Raw genomic sequence first — 20,490 nt, forward strand, 5'->3', positions numbered from 1 at the left:
TTCTGGAGTGAGTTTGCTGCACTGAAAGTAAAGGGTCCGAATAATTTTGCACGCACCACTTTTCATTTTTTTTTATTTGCTACAAAAGTTTAAAATATCCAATAGATTTCGTTCCACTTCACAATTGTGTCCCACTTGTTGGTGATTCTTCACAAAAAATTTAAATTTTATATCTTTATGTTTGAAGCCTGAAATGTGGCAAAAGGTTGAAAAGTTCAAGGGGGCCGAATACTTTCGCAAGGCACTGTGTATATATATATCTCTGCGGAAATTGATGGGGCTATATATGTACTTGTAATAAATAAATAGCAGGGACAGACGTTCTAACCCCTCACCACTCTATATAAAACTGGGGGAAAAAAAAACATTTTGGGTTTAGACACTTTAGGAAATGCGGTTTAACAGAGTAACTTTTTTTTTTTTTTTCCCATCAACAGTAAACTGTGTGCTTGCCTATGCCAGTGCCTTATTTTAGGAATCATTGAAACCTCCTTTTTAATTCTCAGATGATTCTAAACAAGTAGAAGACAAGACAGATTTTACTGTAGCGTAAAAGAAGACAGCTGGTTTATCCCATACGTAGTGGCCGATCTGTTCCACAGCATTACACAAAGGCTGAATGGGCCCATAACACCATGCACACAGACAGATGGCAAAGTGACCCTTCGTACAGGGAGAGGCTATCATATTTTTTTTCTTCGTGGTCCATTTGTCTTAGTTTGCTTATAAATGAAGGGGACGTGTGCTGCATCTCCAAAGATTCATTATCTGTGCCCTTCTTACACTTACAGAAAAGAACTCAGCTGGGGTTAGCAAAAGCATCACAACCATCTGCCCAAGTTCAAACAACTTGTGATGATGCTCATTACGAATATTTAATGCAAAAAAAAAAAAAAAAAAAAAAAAAAATGCATAAAACACAACTCCATGAATTTCTGTTTTTATAAAAGGGCCACTCTTAGGCCCTTTTATAAATATACACAATATTTGCAAAAATAGTTTTTTAGATGTAATAAAATCTCTAAATCCGCATTTAATTTCGGTCATTTCACCTCTCATCTGCCTGACAGTCATAACTGCTGAATCTCGTTATTACTTTGGAGCAGGGATCTCCAAACGTTTTAAAGGGCCAGTTTAATGTCCTTCAGACTCTAGGAGGGTCGGATTGTAGCCAGTGGGGGCATAAAATGTCCCGGACCCGGCATCAGTGAGAATAAATATAGCCTCAGGGTTGGTGGTCAATAGGAGGAGGAGAAGAAATAGTGCCCCATTGTTGGTGTCAGTGGGAGAAATAGTGCTCCAAGGGCCGGATAAAGGCTAGCAAAGGGCCAGATCTGGCCCTCGGGCTGCAGTTTGGAGACCCCTGCTTTGGCACTGTGTCGTTTTAACTGACAATTGCGCGGTCGTGCGACGTGGCTCCCAAACAAAATTGACGCTCTTTTTTTCCCACAAATAGAGCTTTCTTTTGGTGGTATTTGATCACCCCTGCGGTTTTAATTTTTTGCGCTATAAACAAAAATAGAGCGACAATTTTGAAAAAAACGCATTATTTTTTACTTTTTGTTATAATACCGTATATACTCGAGTATAGGCCGACCCGAATATAAGCCGAGGCCCCCAATTTACCCCCAAAAAAACTGGCAAACTTATTGACTCGTGTATAAGCCGAGGGTGAGACATGCCTGTCCATCCCTGTGTGTGTGTCCGTCCATCCCTGTGTGTCCGTCCATCCCTGTGTGTCCGTCCATCCCTGTGTGTCCGTCCATCCCTGTGTGTCCGTCCATCCCTGTGTGTGTCCATCCATCCATCCATCCCTGTGTGTGTGTGTCTCCATCCATCCATCCATCCATCCCTGTGTGTGTGTGTCTCCATCCATCCATCCCTGTGTGTGTGTGTCTCCATCCATCCGTGTGTGTGTGTGTGTGTGTGTGTGTGTGTGTGTGTGTGTGTGTGTGTGTGTGTGTGTGTGTGTGTGTCCAGCCTACCTGTGTCCCGAGCCTTTGTCCCGAGCCTCCGTCCCGTGCCTTGCCTCCGTCCCGTGCCGTGCCTTGCCTCCGTCCCGTGTCGTGCCTTGCCTTGCCTCCGTCCCGTGCCGTGCCTTCCCTTGCCTCCGTCCCGTGCCCTCTTCGTCGGCGCCTCGGCGGCCATTGTAAAATTCAAAAGCCGCGCCTCCGCCTTCGCCTGTGATAGGCGGAACACTGAATTTCCCAGCAGCCTGTGTTCCGCCTATCACAGACATCGTATCATCCTCGTCCGTAGTACGAGGATGATACGATGTCCGTGATAGGCGGAACACAGGCTGCTGGGAAATTCAGTGTTCCGCCTATCACAGGCGAAGGCGGCGCCGGAGGCGCGGCTTTTGAATTATAGAATGGCCGCTGTCTGTCTGCTCGACACGCTGATCGAGCGGGCAGACAGCGATGACTCGAGTATAAGCCGAGGGGGGCACTTTCAGCCTCAAAAAAGAGGCTGAAAATCTCGGCTTATACTCGAGTATATACGGTAATTATCCCCCAAAAATATATATATATATATATATATATATAAAAAAAAAAATTTCCCTCAGTTTAGGCCGATACGTAATCTTCTACATATTTTTGTTAAAAAAAAAAAATTGCAATAAGCGATTATTGATTGGTTTGCGCAAAAGTTATAGCATTTACAAAATAGGGATAGTTTTATAGCATTTTTATTAATAATTTTTTATTATTTTTTTTTACTAGTAATGGCGGCGATCAGCGATTTTTATTGTGACTGCGACATTGTGGGGGACCCATCGGACATTTTTGACACATTTTTGGGACCATTGTAATTTATACAGTAATCCCTGCTATATAAATGCAGTGATTCCTGTGTAAATGACACTGGCAGTGAAGGGGTTAACCAGGGGGTGGCAGTGTAGGGGTTAAGTGTTCCTAGGGGTGTGTTACTAACTGTGGGGGGCTGGGCTTTCATTTAGTGAACACTGATCTCTGCTCCAATCACATGGAGCAGAGATCAGTGTCACTAGTTGCTAGGCAGAATGGAGAAATGCTGTTTACACGGCATTTCCTCCATTCAGCCGTCCCGTGAGACGATCACGGGTATGCCCGCAGCGATAGAGTCCGCGGGTCCCGCGACCAGACTCACGGGGGTCCCGACCAGCGCGGGAGCGCGTCGCCGGCGGCGCGCTCCCAATGGCAGGGCGGCATTGAAGATTGGACGTACCTGTACGCCAATATGCCTGCCCGTGCCATTCTGTCGACGTACACTGGTCGGGAACCGGTTAAGTAAAAAAAAATTGGTGCCATTCCACAAGTGTGCGCAATTTAAAGTGTGACATGTTAGGTATCTATTTACATGGTGTAACATCATCTTTCACATTAAAAGGAAAATATATATAAAAATCAAGCTAATGTTAGTAGTTTTTTGTTTTTTTTTTATTCATGAAAATCCCCCCCCCCCCCCCCCCCAAAAAAAGTGTTTAAAAAAATTGCTGTGTAAATACCGTGCGACATAAAAAGTTGTAACGACCACCATTTTATTCCATACGGTGTCTGCTAAAAATTATACATATAAAATGTTTGGGGGTTCTGAGTAATTTTCAAGCAAAAAAAATTAAGATTTTTACATGTAGAAGAGAAGTGTCAGAATTGGCTTGGGTGGCAAGGGATTAATTACCATAAGTAATATACAAATTACTATATATTGTTTTTAAACTATGTTTTATATTTTTTGAACTATAATACTAAATAACTAATCTAAATATAGTTATAACATCCAACCAGTAATTTCACAGTAAATAGATAAATAATAAATTATGTTACAACATATAGCATATAAATATATGATTTAGCTTGAATATAACAGTAACTTTTCAGCAAGCAGCAGATTCTCATTCTCCCTCTTAACCGTGTGAGGAAAAACATGGGATAAACCCATGTTTTTTTCCTTGTAGTTAAAGCGGAGTTCCACCCTTTTTTTTCACATTTTCCCAGTCCTTGATTAATAATGAAAAAACATTTGGAGTGAAACATTTTATTTTTTGCTTACCAGAAGTGCCTTGTTGCTAGGTGGTGGCTCCTAATCTGCCACTTCCAGCTCCACGGCGCTCCGTAAAACACTTCCTCCCTCGCCTATGCCCTTGGCAAACGAGAGTCATAATTTCCCAGGAGTCAGTGGGCAGGACGGTGTGAAAAAAAAATCACGTTATTTCCCAACAGGAAATTATGAGATTTAAGGCGGATCTATCTATATACGTTGCCAAAACAACGGGGCGGGACCTTTCTCCATCGCCGCCCGTTGTTATGGCAACTTGATAAACAATCGGCACTACGGCTGACCAGAGTATCATGCATGTGCGAGATCAAAAGGTGCATGCTGGGTAGCCTCTAATGGTACTTTACCATTAGTCCAAGGCTCCAAGCTGTTTATTGAGCTCAGAGCCTCTGATTAGAAGTGAGGAGAGGCACTGAGAGCTCAACCTCTCAGTCTGCTGCAAACAGTGTGTCAGTTTGTATTTAAAGTGGCCGCTCTGTATTTAGATTCTGACAGGCTGCGCAAGAAGCCCGGTAACTCCAGAACCATAGGTCATAGGAGCCCCAGGTCGCCGAGCTATGACCCTCGAAGCTCGATTTTTATTTTATTTTTTCATGGCAGATGAGGCCCTGCCTTGTAGTACATAGTTGTTGGTAAATCTAAAGGAGATTGTACAATCAAATTGAAACTCTTAAGGTTTGACCTCATATTATATGGTTTTGGTAATGCTAAAGAAAATGGTATAGTGTGTATCCAGCTTTATTAAACTGACCATGGATGGATCAAAATTCAGCCGATTCAGCAGGAAATTTTGATCCATCTGTGGCAGTTCTTGTTCAAGGGGCGTTGATCTAATGATCGACTCCTCTCGAACAGGACTGTTGGTAAATTTTAATTTGATCAGTGCATAATTAGCATACTCTGACAGAGGAGTCATCTCGCTGTTGCAATACAATAGTGCAGTGGGGAGGACTCCTCCATTGTGTAGAGGGGGGGAATCCATTAAATTTTTTCCAGCCTGCTTGCGGATGGAAAAAAAAAAATAGTAGTCTTTGGCCAGCTCTATAGATGGAAGAAATCAAAAACAGACTGGAGAGCTGCTCTCCCTCGGGGGAATTGGGGGGGGGGGGGGGGCGCTCCCATGTCCTGCTGCTGCGTCCACTGATACGCACAGCAGGACTTTGCCCTGCCCCCTGGGCGCTCGCGTCATTGGATTTGATTGACAGGAAACTGAGTCAATGGCTGCTCTGCTATCAATCTATCCAATCACCCAAGACACTAGCTGCAGCTGGTGTGCTCATCCCCATCGCAGGAAAGACTGGGGTCAGGTAAGTAAAAGGGGGGCTCTGGGGGGCAGCTGCATCACAGGAGGGTCCTGCACCATTTCTGGTGCGAATGTGATACAAACTGTAGGGCTGAATTTGCATCGCGGAGACATCACATGTGATACGTACAGCAATGCGGTGCGAATACCGTGCAATGCCTGGTATCGTATATGTGTGAACCCAGTCTTAGGCATAGTTTACAGTGCACTGAAAAAGTATTCATACCCCTTGAAATGTTCCACATGTCATGTTACAACCAAATTGTAAATGTATTTTATTGCGATTTTATGTGACAGACCGACACAAAGTGGCACATAATTGTGAAGTGGAAGGAAAAATTATAAACTGTTTTCAGTATTTTTTTCACAAATAAACACGTGAAAAGTGTGGCATGCATTTGTATTCAGCCCCCCTGAGTCAATACTTTGTAGAACCACCTTTCACTGCAACTACAGCTGTAACTCTCTTTGGGTATGTCTCTACCAGCTTTGCACATCTAGAGAAAGTGACATTTTTGCCCGTTCAAAATATCTCAAGCTCTGTCCGGTTGGATGGAGAGCGTCTGAACAGCAATTTTTAAGTTTTGCCACAGATTTTCAATTGGATTTAGGTCTGGACTTTTACTGGGCCATTCTAACACATGAATATGCTTTGATCTAAACCATTCCACTGTAGCTCTGGCTGTATGTTTATGTGTGTTTGTCCTGCTGAAAGGTGGACCTCTGCCCCAGTCTCAAGTCTTTTGCAGACTCAAAGTGTTTCTTCTAAGATTGCTCTAGATTTGGCTTCATCCATCTTCCCAGTCCCTGGAAGAAAAGCATCCCCACAACATGATGCTGCCATCACCATGTTTCACGTCAGGGATGGCGTGTTCAGGGTGATGTGCAGTGTTAGTTTTCCACCACATGTAGTGTTCTGCTTTTAGGGTAAAAAGTTCAATTTTGGTCTCAACTGACCAGAGCACCTTCTTCCACAGGTTTGCTGTGTCCTCCGCATGGCTTCTCGCAAACTGTAAATGGGACTTCTTATGGCTTTCTTTCAACAATGGCTTTCTTGCCACTATTCCATAAAGGCCAGATTTGTGTAGTACATGACTAATAGTTGTCCTGTCCTGACAGATTCTCCCACCTGAGCTGTGGATCTCTGCAGCTCCTCCAGAGTTACCATGGACCTCTTGACCGCTTCTCTGATTAATGCTCTCCTTGCCCGGCCTGTCATTCAGTTTAGGTGGTTGGCCAAGTCTTGGTAGGTTTGCACTTGTACCATACTCTTTCCATTTTGGGATGATGGATTGAACAGTGCTCTGTGAGATGTTAAAAGCTTGGGATATTTTTTTTATAGCCCAACACTGCTTTAAACTTCTCCACAACTTTATCCCTGACCTGTATGATGTGTTCCTTGGCCTTCATGGTGCGGTTTGTTCACAAAGGTTCTTTAACAAACCTCTGAGGGCTTCACAGAACAGCTGTATTTATACTGAAATTAAATTAAACACAGGTGGACTCTATTTTATAATTAGTTGACTTCTGAAGGCAATTGGTTCCACTAGATTTTAGTTAGGCGTATCAAAGTAAAGGGGCCTGAATACAAATGCACGCCACACTTTTCACATATTTGTAAAAAAAAAATTGGAAAGCAATTAGCATTTTCCTTCCATTTCATAATTACTGTATTTATCTGTGTATAACACACACAGGTGTTTAACACGCACTACAGAGGTGCGATCTCCTGTGTACCCGGCGCTCTGTCATTCACAGCCACGCCTCCTGGCCCTGCTCATATAATAGACAGAACAGTGCCCAATGCGGGGCCAGGAGGCGTGGCTGTGAGTGACGGAGCGCAGGGTAAACAGGAGATAATGGCTCTATGTAATTCAGCGGCGCTCGCTCCTGTGTATATGTTTTTAAGGGGGGACAAGAGTGTTTTATACGCCGATAAATATGGTATGTGTCACTTTGTGTTAGTCTATCACATAAAATCCCAATAAAATATATTTACATTTTTGGTTGTAACATGACAAAATGTGGGAAATTTCAAGGGGTGTGAATGCTTTTTCAAGACACTGGAACACTGTGTTTTAAGGCAATTAAAGAAAAATCCTATTTACTATGTATGCAAGTAGATTTAACATAGGGATAGGTGGCACCACATTTTGTAAATAGTCTAAGGCCGCGTACACACGGGCGGATTGTCTGCCCAACTTAGTCCGCTGAACCGTGTTTCAGCGGACAATCCGCTCGTGTGTGGGCTTCAGCGGACTTTTTCAGCGGACAATCTGACGGACTTAGTCTTTCGGAATTTACGTAATTTTGTCCGTCCAAACTTGGTTTCAGCGGACAGTCCGCTCGTGTGTAGGCAAGTTGGACGGAGTAAGTATGGCGCATGCTCAGAAAGGATTTACACGGCCGAAGGTTACATTGCAGTGTATTGGACGTCGTTTTTCTAGTCCCGTCGTACGTGCTGTACACGTCATCGCGCAAGTTTTCAGCGGACTGTCTGTTCATCGTGTGTGGTCAAGTCCGTTCATTCAAAATTTGGACGGACTGTCTGTCGGATTGTCTGACGAACTTAGTTGGGCAGACAATCCGTCCGTGTGTACGCGGCCTAAGTGTATTTCACATTAGTGGTAATGCTTTCCATCCACTGATGGGGAGAGGAATCTCCATACATGGGTTATTGAAAGCAGTAAATACCTAGTAGGGTATCAAACCCTACCTCCCTGTATCAATTAAGAGAAAAACAAAAGTTTGCCTTGTAATAACAGGGTATGAACATTTTTTCAGGTACTAGACAGGGTTGCTTCCTACTTTCATACAAACACCACTCACCATCTGTGAGTTTATACAGCAGCCATGTATCGATGGTCCCGAAACAACAGTTCCCCTCATCTGCTGCTTGCCGTACCTGCAAGGATAATAGAGAGAGTTGAGTTTGTGCTTTTTGAGAATTTCACATTAAGATTTTCAAAGTGATGCTGGGTAAAAAAAAATAAAAAATGGTGGATACCATTTATGCAAATATAAATAGGCAAAGTCCACATAATTACTTACAGTCAAACCCACTACTAAGCTTTGCCTTAAAAAATCCCAGCTGGGTCCAGTTCCTATTAAAAACAATCACCTCGGACTCCTTTCATTCCTATAGTTAGTCCGTATACCTGGCAGCCCCAACCATCCATAGGAGTATGTACCTGGCTATAAGAATGAATGAAGGCAGTAGTATGCACATATAGTACAAGCTGGACATGGCCAAGACTTTTTTGGTAAGTATTTAGGTATGCAGCATTCATCGAAGGGGTGGGAGAAGACAAAAGACAACTTCACTTATAGGTGGACAGATTTAAAAAGGTTGTAAAGATAATTACGGTATACTGAAATAAATGAAAGGATAAATTCCCCATTACTATGCGTTATACCCATATTTAAGGTGTAACCTGCAACTCCCCCCCCCCCCCACTCCTCCCCATGTGACAGTGGACAGGGATACATTTTAAAAAAGTGTGGCGGTGCAGGGCTCCACCCCCACGGCCGCATTATTCAATGACAGCTTCCTGTGAATGAATGAACAAACTACAATGACTATTTCCACTGCAGCAGTCGGCTTGTTATTCTCAATGAACTGTGAATGGCGCTGGTGAGCACTCTCATATTTCATTGATCCTTCCTGTTCTTCAGTAACTGTCTACCCATATGGGAGGTATAGGCAGACAGTTCTACTGAGAGTTGTCAGGGGCCTGGCATTGCACACGTGAGACTGACCATTTGTGCAATGCTCTCTAGGCTCCTATGGTTAAAAAAAATAATAAATGCACTTTTTATTTTCTTCAGAAATATGTGCTTTTTTTCCAAAAATTATAAGAAGAGTACCCCCCAAATGAGTACTAAGGGACTTTTAAGGCAACTGATCAACAATTGATGAAAAATATATAAAAATATATATTATTACACAAAATATTAGGTGCATACAACACTAAAAAGAGAATTTACATATACAGCATAGACAAAATCATATAACTTATGAGTCTAAAAAAGCAGATCCTTCAATAACGATCCCAACATGTTTCTGGAGAGTTGATTAATAAAAATAATTGATAAAAAAATATATAAAAATTTATTACACAGAAGATTAGGTGCATACAACACCAAAAAGAGAATTTATATTTTTTATCAATTGTTGATCAGTTGCCTTAAAAGTCCCTTAGTACTACTCATTTGGGGGGTGCTCTTCTTATAATATTGTCCAATTTGAGATATTGGCAACGTTTGGGTCTTCTCAGGTGGACCACTATAATTTTTTTAGGTGAACTTGGTCTTTAAACTGGCAAATATATATATATATATATATATATATAATTTTTTTTATTTTTTTATTTTTTTTTAAAGTGTTGTTTTCCACATGTCTTGTTTTGTCAGAACTCTGGGATCCAGATTGGAGATATATCTCTGACATCAATCCAATATGTGAGATCAGGACCTAAAATAGAGAACCGTGTCAAAGAGAATAACAGAGGCTTACCAAGGACAACACTTTACATCAGCTACAGCTGACTAAACAGTCATCATAGAGCAGCTTTATTAGTAATCCAATCAGTACAGAGACATGAATGACCGTGCAAGAACGTAGAGCCACTGTGTGCACTTCAACGGTGACATGAAATCACAATTACATAGTGGAAGCAGCATCTAAATACACAGGATCACTCCAGACAAATTTGAAAATTAGCTTTGGAATGCACAGGGGGAGGAAAGAAACCCTCCTTGGTCACAGCATTCATATACCTATAGCAGCGGTATGCTATTCAGCACCTTTATTATTGGTTGTCAGGAAACCATCTAATGGTTGATATGAAGGTGCAGTTTTTATTCCCAATCCAGATCTCTTCTGAGATCATTATCTATTTATGGTGCGACACAGGACACAACATTCAATAACACCTTCCACTCTCCCTTGTCAGCAGGCTGGGTCACATTTATTTCCACTGACAGATGCTTCAGTCTCAACCAGAAAGTTTGGCGTATGTAAAACGTTAATGCTCCATTCACACCCGAGTGTACTGGAGTCGCAGGCAGAATTGTCCGATTCTGCTTGCAATTCCAAATTTGCAGCAAAACACAGAACGCTTTTGCAATGCCATTATTTCTTAATGGCACCCCAAACGTGGTACAGTTTTGACATGATTGATCACAGCAAAAATCGCAACGCAAAACGCACCTGACTCTGTGCCAAAATTTGGTACATGAGCTTCTTTGGCACGTTTTTGGAGTGGAGGGAGGCCCATTCAAATGAATGGTGCTGTTCCAAAAACGTGTTACAAAAACACAAAAAAAAAAAAAAGAAAAAAAAGAAGAAGAGGTGCAGCAGGTGTCGCTGCAGTACACTTAGGTGTGCATAGAGCCTAAAGCAAGGTTATAGTTTACTCTAACCGATATGCTCACGAATGAAATATTTTCAGAGTCAGATAAGCAGAACTCCAGTTAAAACTAACAATATATAACAATGGCTGGGGAAGTCTCTGGATGAAGGATGACTTTTAGAATATACAACTTTATTCCAGAGATTTAGGGCCAGTTCACACCATAGAAACACAGTCTGGATGCTTTTCTGCATGCACATTTTTGAAGCCTTCCAGTGCGTTTTTGATGCATTCTATCCCCCTCTTTTTTCTTCACCTTTAAAGTGGTTGTAAACCCTTACAAACCACTTTGACCTACAGGTAAGCCTAGATTAAGGCTTACCTGTAGGTCCAAGAAATATCTTTTAAACCTACACGGTTTAGAAGATATTTGCCAAAAGACAGGCACCACTGTCTACGGCGCATACGCAGGCGCACTGAGCGCGACGATGTCAACGGCAATATGCCATGAGTGGCGGCTCCCGTGCGCATGCGCGGGAGTGACGTCATCGCAGCTTCGTCGAATGACAGCGGCGGAGCAGCGAGACCCACCGAGAAGATGGATGCTCCGGACTACAGTGACATCGCTGGCTCCTGTGTCAGGTAAGTGACACATAATGGACTACTATGCGATGCATCGTAGTCCATTATGCTTTGCCTTTGCAGGGAATCAAAGAGGAAGTAAACCCATCAGGGTTTACTTCCTCTTTAATAAGGATGTCTGTTCCAGTGAGTTTTTGGTGCGTTTTACTGCATTCCAGTACAGTTCAGAACAAAATGCAGTATGTTCTACTTTTGTTTCTGGAACTGAAATGTCCTGGAATTGACCACCACTGGTGTGAACTATGCCATTGAAAACCATATAACCTACTATCCATGTGTTATTGATGCAGAAAAAAAACCCACAATGGACTGCATGTGTTGTGAACTGGCCCTTACCCCACAGTACTTTTTCTGCCACTAGATGTCCTCAGTCTGATAGCCAGTATTCATAATGAATGAATGACCATTATTATTTAACCTACTTCCTCTGCACCCAGGTTGTCCAGCCCCAGCTTGTGCCTGGGCATTGAAAGGGGAATCTCAGCTCATCTCACTGTCACTCTGCCACCTTTTTCTATCAGTATGCTTTTGGGTTGGGTTTGCTCCTTATAGTGCCTCTTCCTCTACTGCTCTGTTATTTAGGGACTACAGAAAGCTTATATCAGGTCAAACTCAGTTACGAACTTGAAATTTAAACAAGCATTAATTTAATAATGTAATAATGATTATTGCATTAAAGAGGAGGTCCACCTAAAACAAAAATATTAAAAGCCAGCAGCTACAAACACTGCAGATGCTGACTTTTAATAAATGGACACTTACCTGTCCCAGGGTTCAGCGATGTCAGCAGCCGAAGATCAATCACTCGGCTCACGGCAGCTGCTGCCTCCATTCTCCTTGAGGGAATCAGGAAGTGAAGCATTGTGGCTTCACTTTCAGGTTCCCTACTGCGCATGGGCGAGTCGCTCTGCGCATCCTAACTGGTCCCCACTATCTCCTGGGACCTGTGTGTTTCCCAGGAGACAGCGGGGGAGGGGGAGGGGCGTGAGTCCCGCAGGAGTCTATTCCCAGATGTGCAAATACCTGTATTATACAGGTATCTGCACCCCTTCCACCCTGAAATTGCCAAATGTGACACCAGAGGGGGGGAGGGTTCCGAAAAGCGGAGGTTCCATTTTTATGTGAACCGCCACTTTAAATTTGTGTCTTTTACATCTGCTTAGAATTCAGCTTTTAGGAGGACACCCGGGAAAGAGAAGTATGAGAAGAAGTATGGGAAGGTTTTTTTCTTGAATCATAATTACCTAGGTGGAGAGATGCTGCATCTGCCCCCCGCTGACTAACACTGAGAACTGAGCAATCAAACACCGCTGATAGTTCGGTTCTCACATCTCGTTGAGCAGGAAGCAGATGACTGTTAGTCAGCAGCTCTGCCGCCCCCCCACGCTCACTGGAGAGCTGGGCCGTGGATGGAGCGAGAGGGGCCAGCTCAGGCTCACTCACAGCAGCTCACTGAGGCTGAACCAGCTGCCGGTCCAGGCATGTGGGCAGATCCCAACTATATGATTGTGATCTCTACTGAGCCTAGACCAGCCCTGTGAAGTCAGCCGACAGCGGGCTTTGGGTCACTGGAGTGCAGAACAAACTGCACTCCTGTGATTCACAGGGGAAGTACAGCCAAATGAACTTTTGCTGTACTTCTTCTTTAACGCCATTTAATTATATGCAGGACACTATGCTTTAGCAATGCATTATATTTCAAGCCAACCCTTTGGGCAGTAGGCCACAGCCCACCATGAGCACCATATGCCTATATCTGAATATCAGCAGTATTGCAGAGTTGCCCAATTTATTTCAACGCAATTAAACATTTACCATTAAAAAGGTCATTCAAGTGTTTTGTTTTGTTTTTTAACACAAAACTGTCTTACCTAATCCTTAAGCTTCATGCACACTGGACGTTAAAATAACATTATAAAAACGTCAGTAGCTTTGCAGTGAGTTTTTCAACTTTTTTGCAATAGCAGTTTTCTGCTTCAGTGTTTTTTTTTTTTTTTTAAAGAAAATGTTTTTTTTTTTCAATGGATTAAAAACTGGTAAGCGACGTTTTTGAGTGTTCATCGAAGTTCATCAGTGTTAGAGCGTTTTTAAAGCTGAAAACGTCTCTCAGAACCCACTAGTTTTGAGGTTTTTTTTACTGCTCAAAAATGCCACTGTCCAAAACTGCTGATAACAGTGTGCATGGACACATAGGAGGTTATTTACTAACGAAAAATCCACTTTGCACTGCAAGTGCACAAGGAAGTAAAGTCGCTGTAGAACTGAGAGGGGCATGCAAGGAAAATAAAAAACAGCATTTTAGCTTGCACGTGATTGGATGATAAAATCAGCTGAGCTTCCACTCATTTCAGATCTACCCCTTAGATTTAGAGGGACTGCGCTTTCAGTGCAAAGTGGATTTGCCTTTTGTAAATAATCCCCATAGGATAACATGGAGAGTTTAATGACTGTAGGAAAAAAAAAAAAAAAAAGTCTACAGCCAAAAACAGCTGCTGTAAAAACGTAAAAAAACGTCCAGTGTGCATGAGGCCTAAAGTTGGCTGTGTAGGATGTCCATCTACAAGATAGACATCCTCACTAATTTTTTATACATTTTACAAACGTAATCAGTCCATGTCCTCAAACAAGGTTTTTGCTCTGTGCAAATGGCCCTGCTTACATATTTGTGGCCCCGAATCCCAGCTCAAGTACAACCCGTCATACTATTAAAATAGATAACAGAGGGCAAAGCAGGCCTATCACAGTTAAAATTATACTACAGGGCAGTTGAGCTCTGTAGGGTCTTAAGCCCCATACACACTATCAGATTTTCTGCTGATTTTTTCCTTCAGATTTACCAAAACCATATAATATGAGGTCAAATCTTAGGAGTTTCAATTTATATGCAATCAGGTAGGCCCTTGCACTACATGGTTTTGGTAAATCTGAAGGAAAAAAATCAGCAGAAAATGTGATAGTGTGTATGGGGCTTTAGACATGATTGGTCCAAACTGTGGGAAAGTATTGAATGACAAATGACCAATGTTCCTACTTTGGATTTGCCTGGTCCAACGGCCCTGGAGCATTTCCACATTCATTGGTCTGTTTACACCATATTTTTGGTAATCCAGAAGTCCATTTGGGTATGCATTGCAACGTTTCCTATGTTGGAGGGAATCAAACCCCTCTGTCAAACAGGCAGTAGGCCCATCTGGGCTTAAATCTCTTATGGATTTCTAACCCCTGATACTCGTCACCAGGGAAGATGGCTTCACTACCTGCAGCTCTGACGTTTTCTAGCCAAATCTGCAGGGATTGGGCAGCTTCACAGGGACCTGAAATCTTTTGAAGCCTTTTTGCTTACGAGACTCAGACTGCCCACATCCTATCCCTGAGTTGTACAACATTTTCCTCTCTGGGGCTTGTCCAAGATTTAGGACACACTATTTCTGAATAGGACTGGGATACCTCCTTTTTTTTTCCTTCAAAACTAGTATAGCTACTCAAGCCCAGGAGGTAAACTTTAAAATTCTGACCAGGTGGTGCAGAAATCCGGCCTTCCTGCATAAAAGTACTCTATCAATCCTGGAAATGTGAAGATCTGGGTGGAATACGCCTACATTTGGACCTGTCCTCCTATATGACTTTTCTGAAATTCCATTTTCCAGCTTTGTCACCTCATTACGGTTTAAAACCTGCCCAGAAACTCCAGAGGTTGCTCTTCTTTCAATCATTCAATTTATTCGCCAAGAATAAACGTGGTCTATTCCACTTTCTCTTATCTGCAGCCCGAGCATTAACTCCCAGGCATTAAAATTCCCAGGCTTCCCCCGGCTACCTTCCGATTTTTTTTCTATCGTATGAGAATTTTCGTGACTTTATTTATTTTAGCTATTCAATTTCTACTTGCGATTATTAACCGAAAATGGTCGTATTACCAAGGACAACATTTTACATCAGCTACAGCTGACAGAACAGTCATCATAGAGCAGAAGTTTTATTAGTAATCCAATCAGTACAGAGACATGAATGACTGTGCAAGAACGTAGAGCCACTGTGTGCACTTCAACGGTGACATGAAATTACAATTACATAGTGGAAGCAGCATCTAAATACACAGGATCACTCCAGACAAATTTGAAAATTAGCTTTGGAATGCACAGGGGGAGGAAAGAAACCCTCCTTGGTCACAGCATTCATATAGCTATAGCAGCGGTATGCTATTCAGCATCTTTATTATTGGTTGTCAGGAAAACCATCTCATGGTTGATATGAAGGTGCAGTTTTTATTCCCAATCCAGATCTCTTCTGAGATCATTATCTATTTATGGTGCGACACAGGACACAACATTCAATAACACCTTCCACTCTCCTTTGTCAGCAGGCTGAGTCACATTTATTTCCACTGACAGATGCTTCAGTCTCAACCAGAAAGTATGGCATATGTAAAACGTTAAGGCTCCATTCACACCCGAGTGTACTGGAGTCGCAGGCAGAATCGTTCGATTCTGCACGCAATTCCAGAGTCGCAGCAAAACACAGAACGCCTTTGCGATGTGCAAATGCTCCAGGGCCGTTGGACCAGGCAAATCCAAAGTACCGTAGTAACATTGGTCATTTGTCCAAAACCTGGCCAGAAACTCTAGAGGTTGCTCTTCTTTCAATCATACTTGGGTCAGTCGCCAAGAATAAAAGTGGTCTATTCCACTTTCTCTTATCTGCAGCCCGAGCGTTAATTCCCAGGCATTGGAAAACAACTACAACTCCCACCATTAGTGGGTGGAGGAACCTAACCACATAATGAGGGCAGAAGATTTTCCTGCCTGCCTCCATGAATGCTATGCAAAATTTTTGGGCAATGGTTCACCTGGATAGTTTTTTTCTATTTCTGACAAACAAAACTGCAGCTTTTCCTTTGATTATCACAAGGGATTTTCATCTGCAATTTTTTTTGGAATCAATCGAGTCACCAGCCAGGCACCAGGCACCCCCCCCCCCCCCTTCTCCATCACCTTACTCCTCTTCTTCATCTCTGCTTTAATTTTCCCCATTGTGTGGCTTTTCACCTTTGCTCAGTAAGGACCCTTGGATTAACCTAGTCCTTTGCCCTGCATCACAAGGGGACATTATACTTATTTAGAACATATCACTGGGTCTTAAGTAGTGCCCTGGGTTCCACATTGCTAGACTTTCTGGGCTCCTGAGGCACTATTTGCAGTTTGCTGGCATACTGGGTTTGTATAAGATGCCTTCTTTTCATGCAAAGTGTATTGACGTTGTCTGTCTTCCTGTTCTACAATGTCATGAAACCCAATATTTAAACAAAAATAAAAAAATGTATTTGAACAAAAGTAGACCATAAACCATAGAATTAATTCTGGTATAGACTTTTGCTGGCATCTTCTTCTTACCTCTGGAATATTCTGTAATACCCAGACCAGACGCAAGGAAACATGTTGAGTAGTAAAGTTGATTAAGCTGGCTGCCAGGAATCTTTTTCTTCGAGTGAAGAAGTGAAGGAACCTGCAAGATCCATGAATTGCCTACAAAAAAATATATATATATTACCTTAATATTTAACCAAATAAAATTGTAAATATTTTTATTTTAGACAATATACCTGTCATAAACACAAAATAAAAAGGTAATTACTTTGCTTCAGAATAATTCCCCGTACACACGATCGGAAATTCGGCCAGCAAAAGACAGACGAGAGATTTTGGTCAGAAAATGCAACCGTGTGTATGCTCCATCGGACTTTTGCTGGCCGAATTCCCGCCAGCAAAAGATTGAGAGCATGTTCTCTATTTTTCGGGTTGGAAAAAGTTCTGATCGGAAATTCCGATGGGCAAAATTCCTACGAATGCTCAGAAACAATTCGACACATGCTCAGAAGCACTGAACTTAATTTTCTTGGCTCATCGTAGTGTTGTAAGTCACAACGTTCTTGGTGGTCGAAAGTTCCGAGAACTTTTGTGTGACCGTGTGTATGCAAGGCAAGCTTGAGCGGAATTCCATTGGAAAAACCATCCAAGTTTTTTCTGACAGAATTTCTGATCCTGTGTACAGGGTATAACTCATCGAGTAACTATTTCCGCCAGCAAAAGATTAAGAGCAGGTTCTCAATTTTTCCGACGAAATTCCGATCGTGTGTATGCCATTCCGATACGCAAAAACTCACGTATGCTCAGATTCAGCTACGAGATGAAAGCTATTGGCTACTGGCTATTGAACTTCCTTTTTCTAGTCCCGTCGTACGTGTTGTACGTCACCGCGTTCTTGGCAGTCGAAATTTGGTGTGACCGTGTGTATGCAAGACAGCTTGAGCTTTTTCCGACCGAAATTCCGATCATGTGTACATAAGAGTGTCTTTAAAGGAACCTAACGCCCACATTAAGAGATTTACTGGGTGAAATCCTGAGAGGGCTCCCAGTGGACAGAGGACTCAGGAGGACACCATCCGTGGAGGATTTCACATATATGCTAAGTGACAAGCATGAGGAAGGTAAGAGTTCTGTGAGCACAGAGGTGGAAGCAGACTACACAAGGCACAGATATTTGCAAAAACTGAGATGGGAAGAAGATTAGAACACAAGAGACTTTCTTCTATTCATGTTTGTTTACTGTATTCAGTCATCCGATTTGCCATTCTTATTGCACTATTGTTTTATTGTGTTTCTGTTCACCTAACCACTACAGTGATTACAAATCATTAATATTGACGATACAAAGACCACCAGTAAGCACATTTTTACGTAATTTTTAAAGTCACACAGGTAATAAAAGCTACGCAACATCACTTTTTGGTTTAATCTACATTTGCAGAATTGTGGGAACACCATTGGACGTGCTCACAAGCACAAAACAAGACGACACTTGCTTAGCTGCTCAACATGGACTCATTTATTAGAACCAAAATGCCAAGTATTTATAATACAGTAGAAGACTAAAACTTAACCTAATTAGCATGAGCTAATTATATAATCATTGACCCAGACTAGTTGTCTGAGAGATAGGACTTTTCAGGGTAAGACTTTGTCTTCTAGCTCACTGATTGACTATTCAATATACATTACCATAAACATAAACAGGGTTAATTAGCACAAACAATGTGTGGAATATCCTTACAAGCCAGACTAGACTCATTTACACAACAGACACGTGGCTGGAGTTGATGACATTAGCATCTAAGGCCGCGTACACACGCGCGGACTGTTCGCCCAACCTTGTTCGGCAAACAGTTTGTCAAACAGTCCGCTCAAAATTTGCATGAGCGGACTTGCCCACACACGAGCGGACTGTTTGACGAACAAGGTTGGGCAAACAGTTCGCTCAACTTTTGAAATGAACGGACTCGCCCACGTAAGGAGGAGCCAAATCCGCCCATTTCGAGCGCGTGTACAGGTAGGCGGGGCCCGCGAAGGAGACGTCGCGGGCTCCGCCGCCTGGAATGGGCTTAAAGGGGAACCCCAACGCCGAAAAAAATCGGCGTGGGGGTTCCCCCCAAGTCCACACCAGACCCTTGTCCGAGCACGCTACCCGGCCGGCCAGGAAAGGGGGGCGAGCGAGCGCGCCCCCCCTCCTGAGCCGTACCAGGCCGCGTGCCCTCAACATGGGGGGGTGCCTTGGGGAAGGGGGGGGCCGCGCGGCCCCCCCACCCCAAAGCACCTTGTCCCCATGTTGATGAGGACAAGGGCCTCTTCCCGACAACCCTGGCCGTTGGTTGTCGGGGTCTGCGGGCGGGGGGCTTATCGGAATCCGGGAGCCCCCTTTAAGAAGGGGGCCCCCGGATACCGGCCCCCCACCCTATGTGAATGAGTATGGGGTACAATGTACCCCTACCCATTCACCTGTGAAATAAAGTACAAATAAAAACACAACACAGGGGGAAAAATATTTTATTGCACAGCCGGGGGTCTTCCGTCTTCGGGGGTCTTCTCGCCGGACTCCTCCGCTATGTGTGTGTAGCTCTTTTGCCAGCGGAGGAGTCCGGCTTTCTTCCTCCCCGCCGCCGGCCTCTTCTCCCGACTTCGGGGGTCTTGTCCCCCTCTTCGGTTCTTCTGCCGGGCCACCGCGCCTGGTCCGGTGGCCCGGTCTTCTGTCGCCGTCTTCCGTTCTTCTGTCGCCGCCTTCGGTTCTTCTGCCGGGCCACCGCGCCTTCTTGTAGCTCTTTTACAGGCGGTGGCCCGGTCTTCTGTCGCCGTCGCCGCCTTCCGTTCGTGTTCTTCTTCTTGTTCTTCTTGTTCTTCTCCAGGCGATGTTGACACGTCGCTCCCTCCGGCCGGAATGCCAGAGCCGCCCTGCGCTGTGACTTATATAGTGACAATGGGGCGGGGTCACATGGTATATGTCACATGGGTTGATGTCACATGGTGACCCCGCCCCCTTACGATGTCATAGTCCCCATGTGACATCAACCCATGTGACCAACCCATGTGACATATACCATGTGACCCCGCCCCATTGTCACTATATAAGTGACCGCACAGCGCGTCCCCGGCATTCCGGCCGGAGAGCTCGTCGAGTCAACATCTCCAGGAGAAGAACAAGAACAAGAAGAAGAACACGAACGGAAGGCGGCGACGGCGACAGAAGACCGGGCCACCGCCTGTAAAAGAGCTACAAGAAGGCGCGGTGGCCCGGCAGAAGAACCGAAGGCGGCGACAGAAGAACGGAAGACGGCGACAGAAGACCGGGCCACCGGACCAGGCGCGGTGGCCCGGCAGAAGAACCGAAGAGGGGGACAAGACCCCCGAAGTCGGGAGAAGAGGCCGGCGGCGGGGAGGAAGAAAGCCGGACTCCTCCGCTGGCAAAAGAGCTACACACACATAGCGGAGGAGTCCGGCGAGAAGACCCCCGAAGACGGAAGACCCCCGGCTGTGCAATAAAATATTTTTTCCCCCTGTGTTGTGTTTTTATTTGTACTTTATTTCACAGGTGAATGGGTAGGGGTACATTGTACCCCATACTCATTCACATAGGGTGGGGGGCCGGTATCCGGGGGCCCCCTTCTTAAAGGGGGCTCCCGGATTCCGATAAGCCCCCCGCCCGCAGACCCCGACAACCAACGGCCAGGGTTGTCGGGAAGAGGCCCTTGTCCTCATCAACATGGGGACAAGGTGCTTTGGGGTGGGGGGGCCGCGCGGCCCCCCCTTCCCCAAGGCACCCCCCCAT

At 44.0% G+C, this 20,490-nt stretch overlaps 1 protein-coding gene across 2 annotated transcripts in view; it reads right to left on the minus strand.

Moving 5' to 3' along the window:
- Positions 1-20,490, minus strand: part of GK5 (glycerol kinase 5) — a 96,314-nt gene that overhangs the window by 23,251 nt on the left and 52,573 nt on the right. For both annotated transcript variants that reach the window (XM_077488583.1, XM_077488584.1), the window contains 2 exons: positions 16,728-16,859; positions 8,171-8,246 (listed from right to left, as the gene is read on the minus strand). In XM_077488583.1, coding sequence (XP_077344709.1) covers positions 8,171-8,246; positions 16,728-16,859 — 208 coding nt within the window. The remainder of the gene's footprint in view (positions 1-8,170; positions 8,247-16,727; positions 16,860-20,490) is intronic.

The sequence above is a fragment of the Lithobates pipiens genome, unplaced genomic scaffold (assembly GCF_037356315.1).
Source record: "Lithobates pipiens isolate NorthernLeopardFrog02 unplaced genomic scaffold, aLitPip1_a1.2 Scaffold_18, whole genome shotgun sequence".
NCBI lineage: Eukaryota > Metazoa > Chordata > Amphibia > Anura > Ranidae > Lithobates > Lithobates pipiens.